This window comes from Vigna unguiculata, chromosome 6 (assembly GCF_004118075.2).
Source record: "Vigna unguiculata cultivar IT97K-499-35 chromosome 6, ASM411807v1, whole genome shotgun sequence".
Taxonomy (NCBI): Eukaryota; Viridiplantae; Streptophyta; class Magnoliopsida; order Fabales; family Fabaceae; genus Vigna; species Vigna unguiculata.
The window spans coordinates 17,983,172-18,000,745 of NC_040284.1; the positions used below are offsets into that span (position 1 = coordinate 17,983,172).

Here is a 17,574-nt window from a genome sequence, read left to right on the forward strand (position 1 = left end):
CCAAATATTCTGTTCATCCACCAAATTGTTTAAGCGAATCCCAATACCAAAACAACTTTAACCCCACATCCCAAAACCATAAAACTGCTAAATCTGAGACCAAATTCACATAAATTAACAGATTCCGAGGTAACAACTAACCACCAAAAAAATTAAAATATATGATTGAAAAGTAAATTATGATTATTTAAATATATTAACAAACATTATTTCAGCAACAAAAACATATTTTTCTTAGACGATTGTCAAAAAAAAAAAAAAACTGCCTACCATTTGTTAACCGGGGCGCCCAACTGCAGAAGATACCAAAATTTCGACAGATTTGATTATATTTTTTGATTTGAAGAGTTCAAAACAGTTTTCTTCAACAAAAGAATCCAAAACTCATACCCATTCACACATGGTATGTATGTACGATTCACTTTTCAGAAGTGAGGACATTGGAAAAACACAAAAACTTCAGAAATGGAAAAATATCAGAAACACTGAAAAGGTATGGCAAATTAAGATAAACGAAGCAGAAATAAAACAATCCATCCACAATGATATTGACAAAAGAAGCACCACAATGATTCAAGATCCAGCAGCAAAAGCTGTATAGCAGATAATAAAATATGTATCTTATGTCTCACCTAGATCTCTATGTTAAACTAATTCTACTTATAATTCCTTAACCATCACACCCTTCTTCAGAATACAGAACCTCCAGTCTGATGAAGCATGGCATCGATTTCATCACCGTCCTCCATTTCCAACTGCAGCAATAAAATTACAATTCAAAACCAAAAACTGCAGAGTTAAGAATCCATGAACAAAAATAAGAAGAACAAACCTCATCAGGAGTCTGCTCGGCACGAAGGCGACGCCCATCAAAGAGAAAAGCGATGGAGTTGAAATCAACCGACTGTCGGTCACAATAAGCATTCATAAGCTTTTTCAATTGAGTGCTCCTCTTGATCCTGAAGAACACTTCGTTCCCATCCTGCAACATTCGATTAACAAATTCGCACCACTTTAAGATGTTCGTGTAATGACAATGTTTAAAGATGTTTTACAATTACAAAAAAGAAAGATTAAAAAGAAAACTGAAAACAAATGTACTTGAATAATTACTAACATCATCCACTGTATATTAATTTGATACAATTCGTTTTCATAACCAATTCTACAAAAAAAATAAAAATTAGGAAGTGAAAGAATTGGGTGTTGCTATCTTTGTTGGGCCATGGATGTATATCTTTAAAACTGTAAACAGTTAAAAATCACAGAGTATAAACAACAAAGATTGAACATCCATGCAACAGCATATCAAATGTTGTATAAGGAAACAAAGTACAAATTCCTAAAAGAGAAGGGAACCTTATCTAGCATTGTAACAGTTGGATTTGCGTATCCTCTGTCATAAAATATCAAACCACATGATTGAGAATCCTGTTCGATTTGTCACAGTTTCTTCAAAATTTCTTTGAATAATTAAAACGGAAACCCATTTTCTTCGATAAAATATGTATTCAGATGCAAAACACACTATTGGAAAATTCAAATACCAAAGCCCCAAAATAGAAGAAAAACAAAATTAAAAACAATTTAAACAAATAACATAAAACAATAAGAGAAAAAAACATCATGAAAATCCACAGAGCATAAATTTTTCATGAATATGAACAAAGTCAAACCCTGACATAATTTACTCCAGGAGATAACGTCATCATCAGTTCATATGATCATCAAACTTCAATTTTCCAGTGGGGCGAATTTCAACAGAGACATGCAACCAAGACTCAAACACTAAAGATAATAAATCACCAAAACAAAAGCATAATCAACAAAAAATACAAAAACACAAGGTAAACCCTAATCGAAAATTTTAAAAGAAAATTGTCAAGGTTTAATTTTTACCCATCATAGGAAATCCAAAACAAAAACAAAAATATAATCAAAGTCATCCCCAGCGATGAAACCCCAATTCAGTAAAAAAGAGAAAGATGAAAGGACATACTTTGACACACATCGTGATACAGTAAACACAGGCAACCGTCAAACAACCGTCATACTCATCAGCGTAAAAAATCAAAGATCTAGGACATGCAATTAACACGATCCAACCAAAACCAAAACCCTAGAAATAGAAAAATCGAAAAAAAAATAATAATACAAACCTGTCCCTTGACTTTAAGATTGATGTGTGCCCCTTCGTTGGGCTTCTTGTCTTCCTCGTTATTGTTGTTGTTGGCAACACCAGACATCTTGAACTCTCCTGACAAACTCTTTCTTCTTCCTTTGGTTACCGCCGACAAAAGCTCTGTGTTTCCGCTCTCTCTGACGTTGTGATTACAAAAACGTGTTTTATACAATTCCCTTTGGACCGTTCACATTCCTTCCTTAACATGTGACGTTACTGGGCCTATCAGATTGATGGGCCTTGGACTATAGGCCCAATTCCAATCTGGATTGGATAAGGCTGTTCGGCCGCAGCAGTTACAAGTTTGATTAATTTGATTTGAATGGACGGTAAAAAAAATAACTTTAATATTCTCGAACTGATGAAAAATAAATATGCTTTAATCAATATTAATGCTATATAAAATAATGTGCACATCAAGTCTATCTTATCTTATATATGATAATAAAAAATAACGAATAATATTATTATTGGTAAAAAATAATATTTCTTAAAAATTCATTACAAAATAAATATTTTACAATTAATATAAATAATAGAATAATATATAAATATTTCTTAATATATATATATATATATATATATATATATAAATTTAGAAAAAAAAATGTTGGGGAGGCGTCCGTCCTTTAAAAGAACTGTCTCTGAGTCAAGATAATTTAAAAGTTATTGACAAAAGCATAATAAATGTGTTAAATTAATATATAACTACAATTGAAAAAAAGTACGAAAAATAGATAAACCAGATAAAAAAGAACAAAAAATAACAGAAGAAGGAGAAAACATAGTTTTAAAATTTTGAAAAAGCTTTTTGAAATCAATTAATTGAAATAATAAAACAATATATAAATTTTTTTAATATATATATATATATATAAATTTACAGAAAAAAAAAAAAAACAATATTGGGGAACTCCGTCCTTCAAAAGAATCGCCTCTGATTCAAGATAATTTAAAAGTTGTTGACAAAAGTGTAATAAATGTGTTAAATTAATATATAACTAAAATTGAAAAAATTGAAAGGTATCATTAGGGATGTAAAAAAAAAATTGGGTGGATAAAATTTGTAACGGGTATAAAATGGATACTATAAATGGATATCTAACAAGTATGAATATTGTTTATATTGTTAATGAGACGAGTACGGGTATCATAGTATTCGTACACGTGAAAATCCATACCCGCTATACTCTATTTTAAATTAGAAAAAAGAATAAAAAACATGATTAAAATTTGATTTTGAATGAGTTACTTTTTATCAATTGGTTTTAAGAAATCTACATTTCTTTGTAAAATGTCGTCTAACACCAATGGCGAATCTTGATCAAAATAGTTGGAGGGACCAAAATAATATGCTCAAATTTTATATATTTAATTATTATTATTATTATTACTAATACAACAAAAGTATATATAATTTAGTATTAGAATCCTGATATTTTTTTCCTTAAAAAATTATAGTTTTGAAATTGTATTTGATAGGAAACTCATTTGAAATAAATTTTTCTAATTTCATCTCTTTCCCTGGATATTCTCATATTTGATAACGTTTTTTTATAATAAGTTCCAAATAATTAATATGAAACATTCCGCCTATGATTCAAAAGAATTAATATGAAACTTTCTACTTAATAAATGGTTCTCTAATTCAACAATTGAATTTCTAGTATCATGCTTGAAAATAGGTGAAAAAAGTAAATTTGTATTATTTTCATCTTCAATGATATCTTCCCTTTTATCACTTACAAAAAATGAATCTATTATTTTACTTTTTCATCAATATACCTATTTAAAAAAATTAAGACTAAAAATAATTTATCAAAATCTAATCAAAAATTGAGAGATTTAATTACTAAAAAAATGTGATAATCAAGTCACATTTAAGAAATGATTATGAAAAAACATATAGTACATAACTTCTCTTTTTATATTCATAAAAAGAAATATACAAAAAAAACTCATAAGATGAAAAGAAAAAAAATTACATATCAAACTAATATTTTCCTATCAAGAGAAGGGAGAAAGTTATTTATTTATCTTAGAAGAGAACGGATGAAAACTGAGAGTGAGAGAATGAATTTATGTCTAACTTTCTATTTCTTTTTTAAGACACAAAACAAGAAATGCAAGAGTAATAAATAAATAGATTTAATTACTCGGATGATACCCACTTTGGTACAGGTGTGTCAATCTGAAGCACTTCTTCGAAAGTTTGGATGCAATTGACATTTTTTTAAAAGCGGGTACCAGATTGACACACTTGTACCAAAGTGGGTATCATCCGAGTAATTAAACCTAAATAAATGCAATACGTGAAAAACTTAAAATGAGAAAGAACAAAAAAATATCTCAATAAATTTTATTATTCTTTGTTATGTTTAATTTTTAATTTTATTATTTATTAATATTAAATATTATATTTTATAAAAAAATCAATCTAAATGAATTTAAAAAGTTTTGGGGGACCATGGCCCCTGCTGACCTTCAAAGGTCTGCCACTGTCAAAAACGATTTAAATTAATTATTTAAATTTTGTTTGAAATTTATGAATGTTATGTATTATAATTTATTTGGATTTATGTTTAAAATATGTTATTAAATATTTTAATATATTTTTTGTAAATACTTGCGTATACTCGTGAATATTAAAAAAATATGTGAGTACTCGTACGGATATAAAGACGAATGCAAAGCAAATATTTATCTAGTGATTAGATTACGGAAAATTACTATCAGTATTCTTTCCTCCGTCGACATCCTTAGGTGTTACTGATGCATCCATAAATATCATCTTTGAAATTAAGTGAGAATTTGATGAATTTTCCTTATTTTGAATCTTGAAAGGACAATCCAAACAATATAGCTTTCGAAATATTTGTAGTCGTGGGTAGAAATTATAAAAATGATTCGTCTTGTGAGGAGTATGGGAGAGAAAATGTGATAATCCCTAAAGCCATTTTATAAAATCACAAACTTGATGATTAGTCTATTATCCCACTTAAGAAACTTGTGAATATAAATATACTACGAAACCAAAATTTTATATACATTAAGTATAGAGATAAAAGTAAAATTTTATTTCAAATATAAAGTTGAGATGGTTAGGCTCATACTATATAATTTCATTATCATCCTTATTTGTAGGAATATTAGTTTTATTAATTTATTTATACTAGGTCTTGTGTACTATGATCAAGTCCAATAAATTAAACGAGAGTGACAAATATATGCAAAAGACATATGTTTTCTAACACGAAATGTTTGAAATCATGTGAAAAAAAAACATAATATATTAATAATTTATCCAATTGAAAATATATTAAACTAAACTAATTATATTAATTGTAATTTGAAATTTTTACTAATATATATTAATATTGTGACAAAGATACGATATTTTTCCTACTTTTTTCAAGAGATTTCAATTTTTTCTAGTATATATTAAAAATAAATGTGATAATTATAATTTTTAGTTCATGCAATTGAACTTTATTGCAAAATATGTCACACCAAGAATCATGCTGTCAAATGCAATTTGCTAGAAATGATGTTACAGAATGATGCAAGATATGACATAGGCATATTAAGAATTATCCCACATGAATGGTAATTGATCCAATTAGAAAGAAATGAAGTTAAAATAATTATATTAATTGTGATTTTGAAATTTTCTGTTATTTATATTGATTATAGTATCAAGAGGAATTGGTTCGTGTACTAGAACTTTGTTGCAATATGTCAAGGGTTATGTTGCAAAATATAACTTTCTAGAAACTATGTTGCAAAATACGATTATCCTAATATAACAATATGTTAAGATTTGATATATAAAATATGACTGGTTTCCACTACGTCCCAAAACGCGTGTATGAAATTGACCTGATAGAAAATATATTAAATTAAATTAATTTGATTGTGATTTAATTTTTTTTTGTCTAAAAATATATTATTTGTGGTGAAAAATATGATATGTTGTCAAATTTCAATATATTTGAAATTTTTTATTAATCTATACTTATTGATAAGAGATAGTCTTCTTATCCTCTTTATAACTAATTTTTTATATACATATTTTATTATCAATGATTTTATCATTTTATATTTTAAATTATAGTTATGTCTTAAAATTTAACTCATTACTTATAAATGATTAAATTCATTTATTTTTTAATTTTTTTTAATAATTATAATTCTTTTTAAAAGGTTTTATTGTGCAAGAAAGGTAGAATGATGAATTATGAGAGAATATCATACCTTTAATATTATGATGCCTAAAATAACCTTATTTAGAGAGTGAATGAATGGTTGATAGATTAATTATCTTTAAAGCTTCAACTTGTATTGTTTTAATTAGTGTGAATTTGTGACATTATAATGTTAATCTAAAAAATGCTTGTGATTTTAATTTTGAGTGACAAATATACAACTTATTTATTTAAAATACACTTCATATCACATACTAAGTATAAATAAATAATCAATGATTTATATTAAAATTAATACTAGGTTTAAATAATTTTTATTTGTTATATGTGGATTCAAACCCTTAAACATTAAACCAAACACATTAAACATTAAACCAAACACATTATTGCAATAATTAATAAAAAAAATAAAGTTGAAATCAAATGTAAATTAAAAAATCTTTGAAAATTGTTCCTACTTATTTGGTAAAATTATTTCACATTTCATTCGATGTTAAAGGAAAATTTTCTTTTGACACCAATGATTTATATTAAAATTTTATATTTGGTTTTCTGATGGATTTTTGGTTTGAATTATAATAGTGTCTTTTGGTTTTTCCATCTCCCTTAGTATTGGTTAAAATTTATTGGAAAATACATATCACGAAAAAGAAGTGTCAATTAAATTGTGAGTTCATCAAATTGTGATTTTTAATAAATTTCAACTAATTATAGAGAATGTGTTAAAGAAAAGGGTGTGAAACTAATTTATGGGAACTTTGACCTGAGCATTCCAGAATATGTGAAACTGCAAGTGGAGTTATTCAAATACACTTATAATTTAATACATATATTAAAATAAAGTTGATTTTATTTTTTTTCATTTGAACTTGTTTACTGTAATAAATTAATTTTTCATTTCATTTCTTAATTTAAAAAATTATTAAAAATAAGCTTCACTAATAATATCACTATCAAATTATAATAATATTAATATCATTATAAAGTTTATGTGCAAATAATTATATATATAAAAGTAATTTTCATTAATATTATCCAAACAACTATTATTTGAATAAAAATATTTAAAATAAAAGTATTCAAACATAAATCAAGTTATACTCAACTTACTTTCTTTTATCTTTCAACTTAAATCCAAACACATTTATGTTGTGTTTACTCTGACAAATCTACTGTTCACATTCACATAATCTATACTAAAATTTAATCAAAAATATAAATAGTTTTCCTTATCTGTAATGACTATCTCAATGCAAAATCTCAAAGTTGAAGCGGTAAGTTTATTTAAAACCTAAAGACCTGAAACAAAGTATCAAACATAACAAAAAAATTTAATATATGGTGAAAGAATTTTAGAGGGTCAATTTTCTCAATTGATCCTATCAAAATTGATGATAAAATAACAAGGAAAAACAAAAGAAAAAATAATTGATTGGACAAAAATGATTCCTAACTCCTCAGCTACTGCAAAGTGGTGCGAAGTGGGGATGTGTTTAGGAGACAATTACAATGTATATTGTTTTAAATAATGCGTGAATTTATGATATTAAAATGCTAATCCAAATAATTATAGGTATACAACTCATTAGTTCAAACTACATTTTCGTATCATATTAAGTATATATAAATAAATCAATTATTTATATTCAAATTAAAAATTATGTTTAAATAATTTAATCATAATTTTTATTTTTATATTAGGATTCAAACCTTTAAACCCCAAACCAAACACATTATTGCAATAATTAATAAAAAAAAATCAATTTGAAATCAAATGTGAAAATTTAAAGTGAAAGAAGAGAAGAAAAAAAATGATAAAGGGTGAGAGAATTCAGAGTGAAGAAACGTCTATATATGTTTTTAAATCGTTGTTGATTTGACATGATATTAAAGATGCAAATGATGTTTTTTGTAAAATACTTTTTGAACATTAGATGAGGATTATTGTATTAATCTTTGGAATGATCATTATTTTTTTTTCTTTGATGGTTAATGAGGAAGAGGATGTGCTCAATTGGATTTTAGATGATACTGATCTACTTTCTCAAAAAGTTGCAAAAGTGTTTTATAGTGCCCCAACTAAAACTTTGGTTATTTAAAGATGTTGTATAGTTGTTTACCCATTGATTTGAAAGTTAAAAAAAGGTGTGATTTTATGCTCTATATGTTCTTTGTATGGTAATAATGTTAAATTTTTCTCTCATTTGTTCTTTCATTGTTATATTACTATGTGACTGTAGGAAGTTTTTCAGGATTTCTAGTTTTCTTCTTTGGATTTGGTTGTTTAGTTTATGAAGTCTTCTTGTAATCCTTTATTTACAGTGATTAAAATGGCTATCATTATTGTAGTTATTTGTATGATTTGAAGGATGAGAAATCATAGTAGATTTTAGGATCCAATTGCGATTCCTTATGCTATTTTTCAAATTAAGGAGTTAGTGTGTATGACTGAAAATGAATCTTTAATGGCATATGAGTAATTCTATCTTTATTTTTTTGGTGTTGAAATTTTTCAATATTCAAACTAGGGAATGTATGGTGGTTTCATTTATGGAAGTGATACGACAAGTATCGTCTATGTCTGTCAATTAGCTTTAGGCAAATATTGACAATGCAGCTAGGGGTTGTCGTAGTTTAGCTTCATGTGCTCGTATTTTTAGAGGAAGTCGGAGTGAATATGTAGTTAGTTTTTTAGCATTTTTTACGGGTACAAACTTCTACTTATGCCAAATTTATGGGGGTCATTTGTGCATTAGAGAATGCTTGGAGGGAGAGCTTTCAAAGGTTTTGGTTGGAGAGTAATTCTTCTTTAGTGTATCATGGTTTTTTGGATCAATGAATGGTTCCTTGAAGTCTTAGAGAGAGATGGTGTGGTGCTTGTATCTTGTAAGCATATGCAGTTCAAAGTTTCTCATGTTTTTGCATGAAGGAGATCATTGTACTAATAAGTTAGTTAATTTAGTTTTGATTTATAGAGAACAATATAAGTAGTTTAATGTTTTACCTTCGTGTATCTATTTAGATTTTTTTTTTCATAATATGTATAATTTGCCTATGTTTTGTGAAGTGTAATTTTTATCATGGGTTTGGTGTGGTCCCTCATGTTTTGTGTTCTTTTATTTTTTTTTTTTCCTTTCTAATAAATTTTCATATGATAACAAATAATTGATGAGTTTTGGGATGTGAGCTTAAGTGAGATGTCGAAGTTTATAGTGATGCCTAAAACAACCTTATTTAGAAAGTTAATGAATGGTTGAGAGATTAATTATCTTTAAAGCTTCAACTTGTATTATTTTAATTAGTGTGAATTTATGACATTATAATGTTAATCCAAAAACTTGCTTGTGATTTTAGTTTTGAGTGACAAGTATACAACTTATTTATTCAAAATACACTTCATATCACATATTAAGTATAAATAAATAATCAATGATTTACATTAAAATTAATACTAGGTTTAAATAATTTTTATTTTTTATATGTGGATTCAAACCCTTAAACATTAAATCAAACACATTATTGCAATAATTAATAAAAAAAAATCAAGTTGAAATCAAATGTAAATTAACAAATATTTGAAAATTGAGCCTACTTATTTGATAAATTTATTTCACATTTCATTCAATGTTAAAGGAAAAAAGTTCTTTGACACCATTTGACGATCATTTAACAACTCTTAAAAGGGTAAAATAATTTTAACAAACGTTAACATTTACATATTTAGAAAAAAGAAAAACTGAATAGTAACGATGGGTAATGTTAAATAGTAGTAAAAAAATGTGTGGTGTTAAAATACGATTGTCCAATGTTAAGATATGCAAAACTTTCTGTAGCATTGAAATCAACTTTAAGGTTATGTTCGTATGCGCAGATTTACTATTATGAAGAATTGACGACGATGGATATACGAGTGAATTTGACGTTCGTATCTAATATTTTGCAAGCGAAGAAGACTGACGATTTGCGGAAGAAGCTTGTGATACCATCTCGTCACTTTGGAGGAGATTTGTGGGTGACAAAGGGTATTTTACAATATTGTCCCTATGTGAAGGTTATTTGTGGGTGATAAAGAAGATAAAGAAGAGGGCAAACATATGTATCTGATTCCAATTTCTTCCTTTTTCTCCACTTACCCGAATCCATTTTTTATGTATCCTGTTCCAAGTGTTTATTCTTTACCTAGATTCGTGTTTTATGTATCTGATTCCAACACTTAAATATTTTATTTTTCACTTCAAATACATTATAATATTTATTTTTCTCAATTAATAAATATCTTTAATATTTTAATTTACGAACAAAAAGTTCAAAATTAATTACAATTTATCTAATTATCATTTTATACTACATTTAACAACAATTTGGTAATTTTATTTTTTCATAAAATAAATTTTATTTTTTATTAGTTACATCACTCAAATTTTACACAAAATTTCACAAAATTACTCTCAAATCCACTCCACCATCACTTCCAAATCCCTTAAAAAAAAAAAACACAAACTTTACCTTCAAATCTATTCAAATCAATCCCCTCCCTCTCCCTTAAATCTTTTCCCTAAGAACACACCCTCAGGGTACTTTTCCATTGAGAACATCTTTAAACGTTTATTGTCATATATTTATTGATCTCCATGAATTATAATTTTATTCTATTTAGTTTTCTGATGGATCTTTTGGTTTGAATTATAATAGTGTCTTTTGGTTTTTCCATCTCCTTTAGTACTGGTTAAAATTTATTGGAAAATACATATCACGAAAAAGAAGTGTCAATTAAATTGTGAGTTCATCAAATTGTGATTTTTAATAAATTTCAACTAATTATAGAGAATGTGTTAAAGAAAAGGGTGTGAAACTAATTTATGGGGACTTTGACCTGAGCATTCCAGAATATGTGAAACTGCAAGTGGAGTTATTCAAATACACTTATAATTTATACATATATTAAAATAAAGTTGATTTTATCTTTTTTTCATTTGAACTTGCTTATTGTAATAAGTTGATTTTTCATTTCATTTTTTTATTTTAAAAAATTATTAATAAAAAGCTACACTAATAATATCACTATCAAATTACAATAATATTAATATTATTATAAAGTTTATGCGCAAATAATTATACGTGTAAAAGTACTTTTCATTAATATTATCGAAACCACTATTATTTGAACAAAAATATTTAAAATAAAAATATTCAAACATAAATCAAATTATACTCAACTTACTTTTTATTTTTCAACTTAAATCCAAACACATTTATGTTGTGTTAGTGAAATGAATGAGTTGCAAGTGATGTAGTTCTTCACTTCAACATATTTGAAGAAAAGGGAGAAAAAGAGGAAGGAAGAGGGATTCCTTTATTTTCTAATCTTCTCTCCTATGACATGATTTGAGGAGATATTAAATATATTACATTTATACTTTCAGTTGATTTTTCAGTTTAATTATAATAATGATGTAAAAATATAGTTTTTAAAATTATGTTTACAAAAATAATTAATATTAAAAATTATTATAAAAAAAGTTCAAAAAGTAATTATTAGTTTTAAATTTTTTTATTAAAATTTTTTATAAATATTTTTTCTATTAAAATAGGTTATTTTAATTTATTAATTTTAATATATTTTTCTAAAATAAATCTAACTCATATAATTATAATTTTAAAATTAAAAAAAATTTGATAATCTTATTTTTTTTTCATTAAATTTAATTTTTAATCTATTACATTTATCAAATTACTTACATGCTTTCACTAACTTTATTTCTAAATTCATTTATTCTGTACTCTAAATCCATTAGAATAAATAACGCAAATTTCATCTGATTCACTCAAATTTATCTTCTCTATGGTGTCTTCACAAATGAATATATCCTTAGTGATGGATGGCAAAAAAAAACCCTTTCTTTTTCCTTTGTGCTCAAAACCAGTTATAGTAACAAATTTTGTGATTCCAATAGAGCGAGCTAGTTCTATTTGGATGATTAGCATAAATATCTGGCTTTTTCTCTTTTGTTGTGAAATGCAGTCCTTTTTGAATTTGGTGTTCTTGAGCTTGATGATGGAGTGTGTGAAAAAGCAAAACCTGCAACGAGAGTAATATTTAAATTGGATTGTAAGAAATTATGTTATGTGAAAGTGTGAGGAACAATTTCTGGTCAAAACCTGCACATACATACACTTTTACTCATATTTGGTTTCTCACTCTTCTCCTTTATCTTCTTTCTATGCAAAGGTCAAACAAGGTACTCCATTAGGGTTCTTCTCTTTCTCTCAATTCTTGGGAATTTAAAATACAACCAAAGATCTACAACAGTAAACCATTTTTTTTAATTTACTATATATATATATTTTTTTTATATAATGAAGTCAAAAAGATATTTATGGGACCAAACTCATGCTCCATTGACTGGACTCAAAACATGTTTATAGAACTTAAGCAACTTCATATGAAATAATTCATTATGCTCATTAATCTTAGCATTAATCTAACTACAATTCAAGCAACTTCATATGAAATAATTCATTATTATGCTCATACAAATTATGCATTCAATATAACATGTGTACAATATTCAACTACAATTAATTGAAACATAAAATGGATCAACTACTACACGAAAAATCAAAAGTTAGTATTAATGTACTTCTAAAACAAATGACTTTACATTTTGCATATCTTAGTCTCATCATCTTAGCACTCTCACTCTAATTCCATCATTCATAAACAAATTATTATAAAAGCAAACTTAAACATGGCAAATTTATTAGCTTAAAGAAAAATACACAATATGTCTTCCTTAAACTCTGATATATTTTAAATTATGTCTTCTAATAAGATAAAACATGAAAAGTGATTTCAAAAATATTAAAATAAAAGATAGAATTTAAAGAAAATAAATTTAAAAAGGGTGAATTTTATAAAAAAAAACGAATAACTGAAATTCAATTATATATATATATATATATATATATATATTTATTGTAGTAATTTGATAATATATTTTATGATTAAATATGTTTTTGTCCCTCAAGTTTTAGTAAAATTTAGAATTAGTCCATTTCAAATTTTTTTACTAATTTAGTCCTTCATTTTTAAAAATACATAAATTTAGTCCCTTTAACTAAATTTTATTAAGTTCATCTGATGTTTGAAGCGTATTTTATGATAGTATTTGAATTGTTTACACTATTTGACACATTTTCGCTTTAATGTTAAATAAAATATTATCATAAAATATGTTTAAAATATCAAATAAACTTAACAAAATTTGGTAAGAATGACTAAATCCATGCATTTCTAAAGATGAATGACTAAATTGGTATAAACTTTAGAAGAGAGACTAATTTCAAAATTCACTGAAATTTGAAAGATCAAAAACATATTTAACCCTATATTTTAAAATAAAATTGAAGAAAATTTATGAAAAGACAAAATTTATTAAATCAAATTTAGGTTAAAAAACTAAAATTGTGAAGAATTAAGTCAAGAGATTAACATTGTAAAAATAACTAGAGAACAATATCACAAATTTAAAAAATATGGTGATAAGTAACATTAACCTAAAAAACCAAAAACTGTGAATCCCTCAACCTATCAATAACACTCACCCACTTTCCACCATGCAAACCAATGCAATATATATACCCTTTACCCACCCCACCTAATAATTCCAACTAACTACCATCATACATTTATTTTCATTTTTAATTATAAAAAAAGTTCTTGATTTTTGAAAAATATGTTTTAATTTTTGGAACTAGACAACATTAACAAACATGGGTGAAAATGTTGGTAAGGTCACCTCATTATTTTTCCTCTTTTTCTTAATATTTTCAACTTCAAGTATTATAAACGATTCAAAATTTAAAAGGAAGAAACATTTTTTTAATCTGAGAAAAAAACAATTTTTCTTGAAATTTAAAAAGGTAAAACAAGTATTGAAAGATTGTTACATACTATTAGTGTAGTGATAAAACTGTTTTCTAGACACTTACTAAAGAAATAACTTACCAATCTCAAATCATTTATTTTATTTTATAAGAAAACATTATCTAAATCACTGTAGTTCAATATTTAAAGAAAGTTTGGAGTAAAATATTAAAATAAGATTTGAAATTTTATGAAAAACAAAAAAGTATATAAAACTTAAAAATATGAAGAAAACTAATGCATGTGGGTTTGAATAAGAAAAGCTATTTTCTTTCTTGTGGTGAGAGAAAGTATCCCTTAGATCCTGCGTTTTGTCCAAACATGTCTGTATCCACTGAACCGGTTCATACACTGAACCGGATCGGGATTCAAATGGTGACGTGTCCCTTGTTAGTGGGTGAATGGATCTGGTGTGGTAGGGTCCACGCTGAGCTTTGGTCAACGGTCAACATGCTTTTATTAAGATTGCATGGTTTTGTGTGCACTTGGCCGAAAGGTGAATGAAATGACACTTAGATCCTTCGTTCGTACTTAGCCGAAAGTATATTTTCTATTTTTTGTAATTGATGTACATTTTAAATAAAATATTTATTTTGAAATATATCATTTTTATCTCTCTTAAACCATGATAAAAACATTTTTATTTTCAAACACTTTTGGGTTGCACATATAATAATACTTTTGTGATCTTCTATTTGTCTATATGAAACAAATACTATCATTCAATGCAAAGACCCTTAACATTTGTTACAAAATAAATAACTAATACTTGCTTCATTTATTCCTTTTGCAAATGAAAAATAAACAAAAAATTATAATATTTAGAAAAGAAAGAGAATAGTATATTATTCCGTACGCTTTTTCAAAACAATTGATATTTTTAAAGGTTTTTACTTTTATTTAAATATTGTTTGAATTTTTTCAATATAACTTTGAGTACTTTTTGTTATTTTGTACCTTTACTCTTTATTTATTAACATCGTATTACTTTATACGTTCACTGTGGTAAAAAAGGAAAATGTTATTTTGTAATTAAGTTAAAAGTTTCCTTTAATAATGAGAAAATTTTATTAATGATTTATGAAGCTAACTAATATTGATATTTGGAAAAAAAAGTTATCAAAGATCATAGTAATTCTTTTAAAGTTTTTGTATTATTATCCAGTTATATTATTTTAAAAAATGAGATACATATATTGTTTACAATATAAAGATTAAATATTTAAATGAGTATATTTGCTAGCTAATATAGTACATAGCTATAGTTTAATTAGCTTTTAATTGTAGCTACATTTGGGTATTAATGTTAATGATGGCTGGTTTCTTTCCTCATTGTAAATGTTGTTCCCTTAAGAACATAATTACTTAAGTCATAATCATTCAAAAGCAATTTCCATAAGCGATGATGATTAATGGGTGAGATCAAAGCTTTTATAATAATCTTTTATTTGCTTGTATAGAATTTATCGTGTTTGCTTCTACCTTTTAAAACTTTAAATGGAAATAAGATGCCACTTTGTCAAATTTGATTCTTCTCCAATCAATTGCTTTTAGTCAAGTGCACATGATTCGTGAATAAAACTACAAACAAAGAAATATATATATTTATCTTTTGGTTTTAATTATTAGGCGTGGATAAGGATTATTAGCATGAGTCAATTCAATTATTGTCTATAATACGCGGTTCTAAGTTGATTTCGAGCATTTGAATTTGAAAGTACACTTATACTACATCTTGATGAATATTGTTTAGAGAATAATTATTTTGTAAAGAGAATTTGAAATATGTCATGTACACTATATCGTTCTAAATGAAAATTTTAATAAATTTATGAATAATAACTTTATTATTAAAATAAGATAATTTTGAATTTTACTTAACAAATAACAATTTGAATAGTTTTTCTGTCATATATATTTTTATTATCTATTTGTCTCTTCACATCTCTCTATCTCTTTATATATATATATATATATATATATATATATATATATATATATTAAAAATGGTAATAAATATTTATTTATTTGTGTTTCTGTTTCTAAGTTGTTTGTTTTTTTAATAAGTGGTAAGTTGCTGGATGAGTCTTTAGAGGAGTGGAACTAAATTTTAATTATCAATTTAGGTAGTTTTTTTCAATCCATGTCTCCTGTGTTAATATTGTGGGTCTGACTATTGTTTTCTTGTTTCAATAGAATATAAGTTTGTATTACTTATCAACATTCAATAAAAAAATTTAGTATACAATTTTTAAAAAATCTTACTTGTTTTGTTCAACAATTGGTATCAAAACCAATGTATACAAAGACATTTGACAACTTATACTCCTCAACATAATGGAGTTGCTGAGAGGAAGAACAGAACCATCATTAATATGGTTCGATTTATGCTAATAGGGAAACATGTTCCATAATATTTTGGCTCGAGCAACAATACTGGACAAAACCCCTCAAGAAGCTTGGAGTGGAGTGAAGTCATCAATTGACTATTTTTGGGTGTTTGGATGTGTAATTCATGTCCATACACCAAATAAGTAGCGGATCAAGTTGGATGACAAGTAGAAAAGATGTGTTCTCCTTGGAGTTAGTGATGAATCAAAGGCGTACAAATTATTTGATCCAGTCAATAAAATGATCATCATTAACGAAGACATTATATTTGAAAAATGAAGAAGTTGGGACTACAAGCAAAATGACATAACAAGTTAGCCAGTTGCTTTGGATTCGGGTGAAAATGAAGCTCATAAAAGTGACACCGAGGAACAAACTGAACATAATGAAATAGAAAATGTAGAACAACAATGAGAAAAAATTTAAAGTGTAGGAAATATTAGAACTAGCACCAACCAAATCTATAATGAGTTTCATCTTCCATCACTTGAGACTTTGGTTGAAGGGAGGGCTAAAAGGTGCAAGAGAGAACTAGTTTGGATGGTTGATTATGAAAGGGGAAAAGGTCTATCCGACGAAGACGGTCAAGATGCAATGACAATGACAAAAGATGATCGATTGATATTTGAAGAAGCTATCAAAAGTAAGACATGGAGAGATGCAATGGAAATAAATATGAAGGCCATATTAAAGAAGAAAACACAGGATTTAACAAATTTGCCAACAGGAGTAAAGCCAACTGGTGTCAAATGGATATTCAAAACCACACTCAAAGAAAATGGAGAAATTGACAAGTACAAAGCAAGTTGGTAGCAAAGGGGTACGCATAACAATATGGAGTGGACTATATATAAATGTTCACACTGGTG

At 26.1% G+C, this 17,574-nt stretch overlaps 1 protein-coding gene across 1 annotated transcript; it reads right to left on the reverse strand.

Moving 5' to 3' along the window:
• Positions 1 to 483: 483 nt before the first annotated feature.
• On the reverse strand, positions 484 to 2,362 carry LOC114186751 (small ubiquitin-related modifier 2-like). Its single transcript, XM_028074749.1, has 3 exons — positions 2,160 to 2,362; positions 833 to 982; positions 484 to 755 (listed from the first exon to the last, which is right to left on the reverse strand). Exons 1-3 carry the CDS (start codon positions 2,244 to 2,246, stop codon positions 690 to 692), a joined length of 303 nt encoding a protein of 100 aa, XP_027930550.1. The 5' UTR covers positions 2,247 to 2,362; the 3' UTR covers positions 484 to 689.
• Between the last annotated feature and the right edge of the window lie 15,212 nt (positions 2,363 to 17,574).